Source organism: Stylophora pistillata, chromosome 1 (assembly GCF_964205215.1).
Source record: "Stylophora pistillata chromosome 1, jaStyPist1.2, whole genome shotgun sequence".
Classification (NCBI taxonomy): Eukaryota; Metazoa; Cnidaria; class Anthozoa; order Scleractinia; family Pocilloporidae; genus Stylophora; species Stylophora pistillata.
In genome coordinates, this window is record NC_142519.1 from 25,497,754 (window position 1) to 25,510,592 (window position 12,839).

A 12,839-nucleotide genomic window follows, 5' to 3' on the forward strand; every position below is an offset into this window, starting at 1 on the left:
ATCTTCTCTTTTGCTTAAAACTGTTATTGGATAAGAAAATATTTGTTATTGCGTATGATGTCAGGATGAAAGAGAAAATAATGGGACTCGTTCAGGATGGAAAGATCATATTTTATACAGAAAAATTCAAAGTAGATAATGAAATGAAGAAATAGGAAATTTTAACTTATACGACTTCGTAACTAATCTGTTAAAAAAAAGCAGGGTTCAAAGGCAGTCGACGAGCTTAACCTACGCTTTGGTAGTTTGGGAGGGCAGAAAGAACATTAAAACATTTCCTTTAATGGCCAAGTATTTCTTTACAACTCTTGTTTACCACGGGCGTTAATAGCAAACTAAATGCCGCAACACTGTAAGCATGAAAACTGTGCATAGTATATGGAATATCAATACAGAAAAGCAATACGCTGTAAGTACCCTAACAGTTAAGCACGATTTTCTTGGCGTTACCATTTAAGATACAACCAAGAAACTGTCATGGCGACTGCTAAAAAGGATTCGTCCCAGATTGTCGGCTATGTGATCTTGCTCGCCCTTCTTACACTCGACTGCATAAATTGATTCTATTAGAGCAACAACGAAGAATACGAAAACTGCATCGCTATCCTAAATATGTGAAACATAGGTTGATTACCTGAAGAAGAGTCGTGACAAAATTAAAGCCATGAATCCCAGAGAGTTCCATCGTTTGAAGTCCGCCGGCTTTCATAACCAGTTCCCTCTATTAACTCTGTGAATCCTCAACGCCGAATTTGAACCACTCGGCTCAGCAGAAAAATAAATTCTTTCGACCTTGAAAGGACTGACGATATCCAGGATAGTAAGATCAAATAATGTGTTTCTTGAATCCGTAGAAGGTGGAAAAGACGTTGAAATTTCTTGTTGTTCGTAAGCTCTTTCCACGTGCAAGACCAAGCGAAAATATGAATATTAATTATGAAAATTATTTGTAATTCAAATGTGTTTTTCCCACTTTAAAAGGCGGATACAAACAAATCAACATCGAGCTCTTCAACTTCGTTCTCTTAAAAAAAAAAAAAAAACAAGAAGGGTGTCAAGCTAAACGCTGATTTTGAACTTGATGTAATTCAATAGGGTGGTGTAACTATTCCTGTAATTTTAAAAATGTCAACTCGAACCCAGACGATTTTTAAATTAAAGAGATTTTTTTTCGCGATGATAGTTTTTCATTCATTTACTATGGGCATAATGGAACTCCTCGGTGTCTCGACCCTTTTTTACGTTTCCCATTTGCATGTCAAATTAATTCGTGTCGCCAGGTTTTCTTTTGTACTGCGGCCTGCAAAAGTGTTGGCGAAAAACGGATACATAGGAAGGAGCTGTTGTATCTGCCACCTGGCTATCGACTCGATGAAGGCTCGTATCATGATATTTTTGATATCGATAATAGGGAACTTTAGCCGTCAGGCCTCTCTTTAATTTTGGTTTAAAGAATCGCTCGAAAAGAAGTTACTCCACCGGCCTCCTTTTTTTTCATTTCGCCCCTAGGACTCCCGCGACTTTGATAGCCGAGGGAGTAAGAGATTGGAGTTAAACTTGGATCAACTCCTTGTCGATGTTTGTACGGTTTTTTTTTAAAAACCAAACAGGAATAGAGAGGGATATTAGTACCCTATTACCTTCAAAGCCTGATAAGCTTTACACACTTAATAAGCAAACGAAAATTTTACTCACGGGCAATTAACACTCAGAAGTGTGTTTATTAATTGTTCTGCATGGCTTCTGGCTATTAGTCGTGTATCAATCGATGGCACTACTACTTTAGGCAAGTGATCAAATGCTTTAAAATATTAAAAAAAAAAAAGAAAAGAGAAAAAATAAATAAAACAAAACAAAAAATAACCACTGGCTTCTCAATAATCTGCAAGCACTTCAAGTAAGAGCTCACTCAGGAGTAGAAAGCTCAACTTGCTAAACAGTGGATGTGAATTCCAAAATAACTGACTTAGTAACAACAATTAAGGTTCAAGCTAGACTACATTTCTGTCTCAAAAGGTTTACGGTTGGCCTAGAAAGGAGCCCTGTAAACCCTCCTCCTACATTTCGGGTGACAAGCCATTTCTCTGCTCAATTTTCCACTTTGACTGGTTTGGGGCAACATGCTCCTGGCGCCACTTTGTTTGAAGCACAATAGGCAAAAGGATCCGCGTCAATGCAAACGTCATCAACAGGAGCTGTGGTTCCAGGCTCTAGCGGCTGGAACTCGAAATGCTTCGAGAAACGGGACGCACTAAGGACACCTGCTACATCAGCAGAAACAACCTTGGTTTTCCTCTGAAACATAAATGACTCATAGATCAAAGAAAATGTATTTAATTTCCCATGTGAATCGTGGTTTGAGGATTGGGGGAAAGATCGTCAAACCTAAGAATTCAAACCTGAAAAACTCTTTAATTCCATGCCCTTGCGATAATGTTTAAGCTTTGAAATGGACAGAATATGTACGTAGAGCTGCATGGTCTTACTTTAACAACTATTTAAGTTTTGCATAGGAGGGCGACGATTTTTCTCCATTACATATTAAACCTATTGTCCACATTGATTTTTGTGCGCAATTGTAGTTTTACCGCCTAAAAAAATTGACATACCGTAAAGGTGTTATGAACGCTCAACTTGAGTTCGTTTGGGTTGTCTTCTATAGTTCCTTGGGAAAAGAAGCGTGTAACGTGGCATTAAACCATGTTCTTAGAAAACTTCATTCAGCTCGTACATTGGCGCTAATGCTGTTAAGTTCATGTTATTTAAGTTCACAGCACCTTAATGCATTTGTTTCACTTCAAAGTAAAGGGAAAAATAATTCTGCCAAAACCAAACATTTCAAAGTAGCTGTCGTGTTTTGTCAATGGAATCTTCTGTTTTACCCTCGTTTATCACTGAAATGAAGTTTGTTATGCTACTAAATGAGTTGCAAGTACATACGTACCAAATAGGAGCCGAGAAATAGGGCATTGCTAAACCTTACGTGGGATTAGTTTGAAAGAAACAGACGATGAAAGTTAAGGTAAAAAGAAAGATTTGTTGTTTTTTTAGTTTTGTTTAAAGCTACTTTTTGCTATTTCATCCCCTTAATTGCACCTCCTCCAAGGCGTTTTGATCCTCTTTAGTTCTCTGTCAAACATACCTTTGTACGTCACTCTAGAAGCGACTTTCTCACTTCTGTTAGGGGCCTTGAACAGGCGATATGTAGCTGCCACAAACTGTGCTTTGCCTACAAAAAACAGTGCACTTTGAAACAGTGTTTGTTTCGATGTTTTTGTTTCAGGACAGTTTAAGATCAGTTTGGCCAGAAAGACGACCATGGATGATGATGTGATGATTATGATGATTTTACGTATTTGAATAGTTTGCCCACACAATTTGAGTACTTACCAAGGGGCTGTCTGAGATGTGGTTCAACTACAAAAGGTCTGGCAGTAACTAAGTATGGCTTGGAGAAACCAACTTCCTTGCATAGCTCAATCAACTCCTTCCAGTGAAGAGCTCCTCCAATACCTTCGCCTGAGGATACAACACGTCAATGATCATAAAAAAGTGACAAGGAATGGTAGAAGGAGGACAAGTAGATTTATTTTTGACAAAACCGAACGCGCATCACTTCAAGGAAAGTTAATGAAAGTCAAAACATCTTGAATTGGAGGGGTTTGATCCTAAAATTATACAGCTCTAACTTCTCTCTTGTGGGCGCCAATATCGGACACAGATTCCTTGCCGTAGTAGACAGGCACTTCCCTTAAGACCACAATCTTAGAAAAATCTTCAACCGAAATACGATCAAGATCAGTTACAGCTGCATGGATAACACCAAACAGATCATCGACAAGCACAACAAACGCGTTTTAAATTCGTCCAAACACATCGATGACACCGCAGATGGCACGAGCACAAAAAGCAACAAAACTTGCAACTGCCAACAAAAGAACACTTGCCCACTTGACGGAAACTGCCTCCAAACATCAATAATTTACCAAGCCACTGTCACACGTAAGGACAACAGCACTACTGAAACACACATCGGACTCACAGAAAAGGACTTTAAAACTAGAAACAGATACCACACCGCATCATTCCGACACATAAAACACAGAAACTCTACTGAACTCAGCAAACATATCTGTGCTCTTAAAGAAAATAACGTTGACCACTTTACTTCATGGCGCATATATCTATGTATATACATATACGGAAAAACCTCATTTTTGAGTCGCAGAGTGCTCTGCACTCATGGAGATACAGAATTAATTGAATAGTAAAGGATAAATTATAGCATTGCACTGCTAGTCCTCTCTCATCAGGTGTATGAAACACTGACCAACTAAGGTTCCCTTCGGGGACATCAGCCTATAAACGGAACCTTAGTTGGTTAGTGTCTCGTGCACCCGACGAGGGAGGAGTCACAGGTCCTTTATCAACCAAAAGCAAAGCAATTACCCCAAAGCACTTCGTCTTTTCTGACTTCCTCGGGTAGTTTTGTATCGGTGTAAACATCACTGAAGTATACCTCGCCTCCATCCTATAACAGATCACGTTATGAGACTTGTGCGATGATTGATAGTTCTAAAAACGAGTTACTTTTCTGAAAACACAAAAAACTAACTTGATCGCAGAGTTTTCTCACCTTAAGTACTCTATAAGCTTCTTTAAGAACAACTCTCTTGTCAGCAGTCAAGTTCACAACACAGTTTGAACTGCGAATGAAAAAGATAAGCAAGGAGGTTAGTCTGGTATGTCTGGTTTACCTTGTTTCATTGTGAGTTTGTCATACGCTTCTAGGAATAAGTCCCCACTTGGATCCATTAGGAATGATGTATTCAATACACCGTGGTCTATTCCCCTTTTTGGGGAGATATTTTCTCAGCACGTGTGAGTCATGACCTCACACACGTTTCAAAATTCACTCAACTATGTTATTTTTAGATGTGTTGGTTTTATTTACTAATAATGTAAATTGACTAGCGTTAGCCCCTCGTTATTTCTAGCTTAGTAGAAGGGTTTTTCACTAATACCTTCACTTCTACATCAACAGTTGGAACCCAGTTGCTCACCTAAAGGAAAATTGAGGAACCCCTGCCCTGTTGACACACCCCAACAAGAGAAAACACAACTGTAAACTGGATTTACTTACATTATTATGTCTATAGTCCTGTCCTGTATTCCTACATCAAATAGTCGCTCCATCTCACCAAGTTTGAAATCAGTGTTCGGCTTAGAATATCCAAATTGCTCTGCATGATATTCTACATACTTGTTGGCAATGTCCACCTTGGAACGAGGCAACGAAATGAAATTGTTTTATCTCCTGATGAGAATATACAGATCAGCCACTTTACGTAACTATATTCTAGGTAGACTCTTGTGTAACACACCCAGAATTTTGGTAAATTTGGGAAAATGACGAGCAATGGAAAAAAAAAATGCACGGATCCTCCAAAGGAGTGCCGGGATTGCACTAAACAATATTTGTTAGTATCTATGCAGTGTATACTGAAAACAATTGATCGGAAGATTGGGGGTGGTTCATAAAAATTCTTAGCCTAATACCTGCGGGTAATATAGAACCGGCTGCAGATCCAATTATAGTTTGCAGGTATGCAGGCAATATAATCGAAAAGAGCATACTTGAAACATCAATTCTAATTTGCTAAAAATTTAAGTTCGGGCTAAACGGATGATTAAATTCAATTAAAACAAATCAAATTATTTCAAAAGTAACATTCGTATGGGCTGGTCTTACACAAACAAGCTCAGCGAACTGTTTTGAAAGTGATTCACGTTACCCTCTCTCTCGAGGAATTAACCGATCTCGACTTGCGATATAATAATAATAATAATAATAATAATAATAATAATCGACTTTATTTAAAGAGGGTAGACACATAACAGCTTGCGCTGACAAACCAGTGGCCCTCAATATCCTATTTTCCCGCTCTGTCCGACAAGCGTTTACTTCGAGTTCTTATTGGCCACTTTTAATTCTTACCTTACCTCTATCTCTATCGTTGTTCTAATTTGGTGCTATAACCACGTACTCAGTTTTCGGTCGGGAAACACTTAGTCAAACTGCACCCTATAACGAACTACCTATATACCTGTTCTTTGGTCATGTCCACCCCAGTAACATGGCCATGTTCACCAACCAGCTTGCTGAGTACAAAACAATCTTGTCCCGACCCACTTCCAAGATCCAGGATATGCAAGCCATCAATTGCTTCTGGGGCCACTAAGCCACACCCATAAAACCTGTTATCAAACAAGTTTAGATAATCTCTAATGCTTTATTTTGCAAATATTAAGCAGTTTTGCTTACGTAAACTTCTCGTAAATCGCAAGAATCTGCTTTGTTATAATGTGCCAAAATAGTTTGCGACACACAACCCGAAGAGCGTTCAAGGACACCGCGGAAATACGTTTTATAGGGCACGATACAGTATTTTACTGCTCAGCGGACACCTTAACAAAACCATATAGTTCTTATGAATGTAAATAAAAACGCTTTCCAAACTATTTTGTGTTTTCCAAAATAGCCTTTTTTTTGATAAATCAATTGTTATCCTCTGCACGTTTAGGAATTTGTATCCGAAGCCCTATAGATCAAAATTTCACAGCTTCACGTTTTAAAGCAAAAAAAAGTGGCCTTCACGACTTTTACCTCATGGTAAAATGCTGCTCCTTTTTATAAAGTATTCTAATTACCTCTGCTAGGTAGATTATGCTCGGGAATGTAGCATTTTTACTGAGCTAATGTAGTTTTAGCCGCTTATGTCACATTGAGAGGTAATTGGACACAGATCGATTTACTGTGGTTTTTGTTGATTTCCTCTCTAATAGCGTTTTCTTAGACCTCCTTTGAAGCATAAGGCTTTTTATCATGGCTGAATAAGGGTTGAACTTTTCTCCAAATTGTATTCTGGATGTTGATGACTAGGCGATCTTCTTTAGTCCGCGAATGTAGAGTTCTAACGCTGGGCCCAGCTTGTTCGTTTTCTTTGCAGAATGTTAAATTATCCCGTTTTGTGCATGATTTCAGCATGATTTACAGATCCAATATTATAAGATTGACGTGCAGCTTAAAAGGAAGCTACATCAACTATGGATAATTGCTCTGTGACTTAGTAAACTGCAGCTTAGTTTTTTTTCTAAAGATAGTGTGACTTGACTGGAGCGCATAGTCCCTTCCTTTGATGATAGCTTTTGAACAAGCTTAACAGTCTTTGGAATTTTTCCCATTTTGTATTGTATTGTATTCTGTCTAAAAAGAAAATATTTCCTTAAACAGGGCTTTTAGGCCACAGTCTTAAACAGGGTCATGAAAAACAGTCCCTTATCTTAAACAGGGTCACGGTTTGAAGTCACCCTCGGCGAAACTGCCCTCAAGTGGTTTTAGCCTATGTACTGAAACCAGGGGAGGTGCCCAAAGTCCCCTCTTTTATGCAATTAAAATTACCTTACGTAAGCCGTATCAGATCTCTCTTGGTGGTAGAAACATAACGGTAACAACAACAAGAACATCAGTTGAAACAACCTGCGACCTGCGACCGGCCACCTGCAAATTGCACCCTCCGCCGCAGAAACGTCACTTGGGATTTCCACGGGCCTTGTAAATGTCAGAAATGTAAATGTGTTCATTAATGGCATTCGGTTCACAAATTGAATGCCACGCTTCTAAAAATAATCTTTTCGACCATTGGGAACAGCGGTCAATGATCTTCTCGAATCGAACCAATTACAGCCGTACAAGTCCGACAAGCTCTAATAGTAGCTCTGACGATCAAATAGTACTGGAAATAGTGGTATTTCTCTAGATTACTTTCTACGTTTGCGGGTGCCTTTCGAGATGAATTCTTACATTTTGTGTTTCCGCACGACATGGAGACATAGGCATAGGTCGTACTTAAGCAAAGTTTTCATCTTTGCCGTCCAAACACCACAGAAAATTTAAAACCACAACCGAAAAGTAAAACTCGTATCAAACTGAGTCAAAAGTCGCACTGGTGCAGAAAAGCGTCAATGACAACTGAAGTAGATCAGATACGCGTTTATTCACGTGTTGTTCGAATAAAGGAGCTCGGCTTCAAAAAGAAAACCTCCAAGGAAGAACTAAAAAAGAATGCGACCTGTTGCAGCATCAGTGATAACTACCAAAGTGATACTTCTACTTTTCATTTATTTAATCAGCAGTGAATTCAGCAATGATTGGTTCTGCAAAGTGCTCCTCTGGGATTGTAAATTTGGCTGTGAGGTATAGATGTTGGGAACATTCGGCTCTTCCATCGAAAAAGCGGGGAACTGCGACGGATTGCCAGTAATGGTTGTAAAATCCACGTCCGAGAGTGCGATCTGAGCAATATCGCCGACGCGCTTTCTTTTTTAATTTTATCACACATTTTCTGTTAAATTTTTATTCTCTGAGAAGCGTTGACAGTTACCGCTGTGATTCCTATTGTCCACCTCAAGTTTTCTGAAATCTGCTTACCCCACCCAAGAGTTTTGGCGACACCATCTGGAGACTTGTTCCAGGTCCGCATTTAGATTATGAATTGCGGTGGACATGTCGGATGAGGCAAAGGACAGGTATAGTTTAGCATCATCAACGTAACAGGCCGATTTGCAGTGAGTAGGGACAGACATGTCATTTAGTTTGGCTTTGGCAAAATATGTCATTCAGGCAAAATATATGATTGAGCATAAGAACTATCCAAAAGATGAGCCGAGTTTCAAAGCTAAGTTTACAGTATTCTTTCTAAGTTTCGCCTTTTCACGCTGTCGACTATACTCCCGGCGAGAACAAGTTGCAAAGTTATGGGCATTTTATAGTTTTGTGGTAGGAAAGTCATGGGGAATTTTTATGTCCCCAATACACATAATGTCCTATACTTTACATATAATATCCTAACCTTACATACGACAGACAAATACACCTATACAGAGCTATATACAGTTATATATACTATACACAGCTATACAGGGCTATGTACAGCTCTACACGCCTATACATGGCTATACACGGCTATACAGGACTATACATGGCTAGACAGGGCTATACACAGCTATACAGGGCTATACAGAGCTATACAGAGCTATACACAGCTATACAGGGCTATACACAGCTATACAGAGCTATACAGAGCTATACACAGCTATACAGGGCTATACACAGCTACATAGGGCTATACACATCTATACAGCGCTATACACAGCTATGCACAGCTATACACAGCTATACAGGGCTATATAGCGCTATACACAGCTATACAGGGCTATACACAACTCGACAGGGCTATACACAACTATACACAGCTATACAGGGGTATACAGTGCTATACACAGCTATACACAGCTATACACAACTATACACCGCTATACAGGGCTATACACAGCTATACAGGGCTAAACACAACTATACAGGGCTATACACAACTATACGGAGCTATACAGAGCTATACAGTTCTAAACACAGCTATACACACCTAAACAGCGCAATGTAAGGGTTTCATCATTTACATAGGGTGAAGTTTATGTGCGAAATAAACCATCCCGCGATCTGGCAGCCACGATTCTCTTTCTATAATCCGGCATTCGCTTCCTACCTAGCATTCCCTAATTCCGGTTATGCGGTGTTCAGTGGGTTGAGTTGTCCTGGTATACATGAAATAAGAACGGAACAGTTTTCTGAAAGACAAAATCCGAGCTCTGTAATTTAAAGATTTTTGGGAATAACATAGCAGTTAGAGAAGGTGAAATAATCCGACTGAACACGTATGTTTTCCCGGCGAGAGCGTTTTAGAAACATAGGTACTAGGTGACAATGATGAGAACAGAATTTCGTGACGTCACGAGTAACAAAGAAGCAAGTTAATTAACGATCATCTCAAAGTCGCGTTCTATCAGTGAAAAATCACCGTTAAATGGTCACTGAACAATTTTGAACAACCTCAGCAAAAGGTCATAGATATGAAAGTAGCTACCCCTTCAATGTTTTTTTCGTGCCCTCGGTGAAGCCACGGAATTCCATCTAAACAGGATCACACAAATAGTTCCGTAAAAACATGTGAAACTGATGGAGACGTAACAAAAGAAAAAAAAACTTGAAGCAATAACTTCACTTTAATAATAGCTAGTGAAACAAAGTAAAATTTTCATATATAATTTTTTTACATTGAGGTAAATCCAGTATGATGGAAAAACAAAATGGAAGTTGAAAATCTAACCACAACAAACTTGAACTGTTCCCGAACAATGTGAAGTCTATGAAAGAAACGGATCGCAATAAAAACGTTTCAGTACATGAATGATTCTTGATTTTTCTAAGGGCTATGTTGTTGAAATTTTCCAATATATCACCACTGGTTAAAAATGAAATGGTTTTTTTCGGACTGTGCATAGCTGTGTATAGCCTTGTAGAGCTGTGTATAGCTGCGTATAGCCCTGCATAGCTGTGTATAGCTCTGTATAGTTGTGTATAGCTGTGTATAGCCCTGTATAGCAGTGTATAGCCCTGCATAGCTGTGTATAGCCCTGTATAGCTGTGTATAGCCGTGTATAGCTGTGTATAGCCATGTAAAGCTGTGCATAGCCCTGTATAGCTGTGTATAGCCTTGTCTTGCTGTGTATAACCCTGTATAGCTGTGTATAGTCCTCTATAACTGTGTATAGCCCTCTATAGCTGTGTATAGCACTGTATAAAGGCTGATAGTTTCGAAAGAAACTGTTTGGGGCTGCGTCGGTGGGAGTAACGAAATAATTTGGATATATCAACAAAGTTGAAATTAAATTTAATTGGTCACCGTAACGATTACAAAAGCTGACGTTTCCAGCGTTAGCCCTTCAGCTTTGTATGGCTGTGTACAGGTGTGTATAGCCCTGTATAGGTGTGTATAGGTTTGTATAGCTGTGTATAACCCTTTATAGCTGTGTATAGCCCTCTTTAGTTGTGTATAACCCTGTATAGCTGTGTATAGCCCTGTATAGCTGTGTATAGCCCTGTATACATGTGTATAGCCCTTTATAGCTGTGTATAGCCCTGTATACTTGTGTATAGCCCTTTATAGCTGTGTATAGCGCTGTATAGCTCTGTATAGCCCGGTATAGCTGTGTATCGCTGTGTATAGCCCTGTGTAGTTGTGTATAGCCCTGTATAGCTGTGTATAGCTCTGTATAGCCATTCATAGCCGTGTAGAACTGTATATAGCCCTGTATAGCAATATATAACTGTATATAGCTCTGTATAGGTGTATATGTCTGTCGTATGTAAGGTAAGGATATCATATGTAAAGTATAGGACATTATATGTTTTGGTGACGTAATAATTCCCCATACATGACATCTCTACCGTTTTGTTAAGGTATCCGCTGACCAGTAGAATACTGTATCGTGCCCTAAAAAACGTATTTCTGCGGTATAATTTGGATATATCAACAAAGTTGAAATGGTAAATTAGCCACCGTAATGATTACAAAAGCTGACGTTTCGAGCGTTAGCCCTTCGTCGGAGCGAATCGAGGAATTGTGGGTTGTGTGTATTTCTGCGGTGTCGCGTTCAAGTAAATAAATATATAGTGAAGAGACCTCGACAGCTCAAATCTTGAAGCGTCATTTTTTCTTCGTCGCACAATCAATTACGTTTTCTTTTCGCCTGTCGATGCAACAAACTTCTCCTTAAAATGCTAATAAGGGCCTCAATTGATTGCATTGAAACAGCCCTTGCTTTTAATGGGTGAACTTTGACTAAAGTACTGAAAGCTAGTTGTTGCAAACATAGCGTGACCCCGGAATAGTTACAAGTAAATGCATAGCTAACCATTTGGAACTCACGTTGCGAAGCGCCTCTTACAGAAAACAACATCACGCATTAGCTTGTCGTCACTTCTAGTGATGCTAGACTACATTCTAAAAAGCATTGTCGTCTCAAAGCTGAAAATGACAGTTGACCTACAACTCGATCAGAGTTCTTGATCTTAAAAGTAGATTAACATAGAGACTTAATTACACAACTCCGCGGGATACTCTTAAAATATCACGCAATCGCATGTCATCACGACTTCCAGTGATGCTCGACTACATTTTAAAACGCAATATCGTCTGAAAGCTGTGTGTGGCAGTTAACCTACAACTCGATTAGAGTTCTTGATCTTAAAAGTAAACTAACATAGAGAGTTACACAACTCCATTATTGTCTTACTTGCTCGATACCTCCTTGTGGACAAGTTTCAAGGCGCTCTCAACGGCGTTGGACATTTGTTTTTCACCTAGTTTACAGGCGTTCGATTGAAGATCATCGGAAGACTTAAGCGTTTTACCATAGTAGGCCTTCACACTTTCTTTAACTTCTTCTGCACTTTCTGTGTTCATCTCTCGCAGAAAAAAAAAACTTTTATTTTAGAGAAAGAGAGAACTTGTGAATACTTAGCGCTCACGTACAAAGTAAAACCGGTCAGGGTTGAAAGATTTTGGCGAGGCTCGCTCACACGCCTGAGTGCCATTGTTAAACATTGCATTGCGCAACCTCTACTTTGCATCACGCACGCGCAGAGGGCCAAAATAAGGGCACAAGCTCAATTACGGTAAGAGGACCCATTAAGGTGAAAGAATTGGCCGTTTTCTTTTACAGGGGGTTCATCAGTCATCCTATTTTGCATAATTGCACTAGTTGGTTCTTCTCTCTGCGCTGTAAGAATTTGAAGAAGACATAACGTCGGAAAAAAGCATTCGAGCATCATAAATGATTAAACAAACCTACTTAGTATGGCTCAAAATTATGCGTCTGGTCACCTGTGAATAATCAAACTTTCTCGCTGGCGAAGAAACGCTAGTGCCGCAGCGCTA

The 12,839-nt window shown here is 39.3% G+C and overlaps 1 protein-coding gene across 1 annotated transcript; it reads right to left on the minus strand.

The window, feature by feature from the left end:
- Window positions 1–1,696: 1,696 nt before the first annotated feature.
- LOC111329978 (arsenite methyltransferase) lies at window positions 1,697–12,704 on the minus strand. The gene is made up of 9 exons (XM_022934754.2): window positions 12,196–12,704; window positions 6,108–6,258; window positions 5,144–5,280; window positions 4,637–4,706; window positions 4,450–4,531; window positions 3,391–3,519; window positions 3,143–3,229; window positions 2,610–2,665; window positions 1,697–2,295 (listed from the first exon to the last, which is right to left on the minus strand). The coding sequence occupies exons 1-9, from the start codon at window positions 12,363–12,365 to the stop codon at window positions 2,089–2,091; spliced, it is 1,089 nt and encodes a 362-aa protein (XP_022790489.1). The 5' UTR covers window positions 12,366–12,704; the 3' UTR covers window positions 1,697–2,088.
- Between the last annotated feature and the right edge of the window lie 135 nt (window positions 12,705–12,839).

Bases quoted from the DNA above. Each gene is read 5' to 3' on its own strand.
- LOC111329978 (XM_022934754.2), bottom strand. From the start codon at position 12,365: ATGAACACAGAAAGTGCAGAAGAAGTTAAAGAAAGTGTGAAGGCCTAC. The intron at 5,281-6,107 runs GTATATAGGTAG...CCTCGTTCCAAG, and splicing joins TGGACATGACCAAAGAACAG to GTGGACATTGCCAACAAGTA. The intron at 4,532-4,636 runs GTGAGAAAACTC...GATCTGTTATAG, and splicing joins AAGCTTATAGAGTACTTAAG to GATGGAGGCGAGGTATACTT.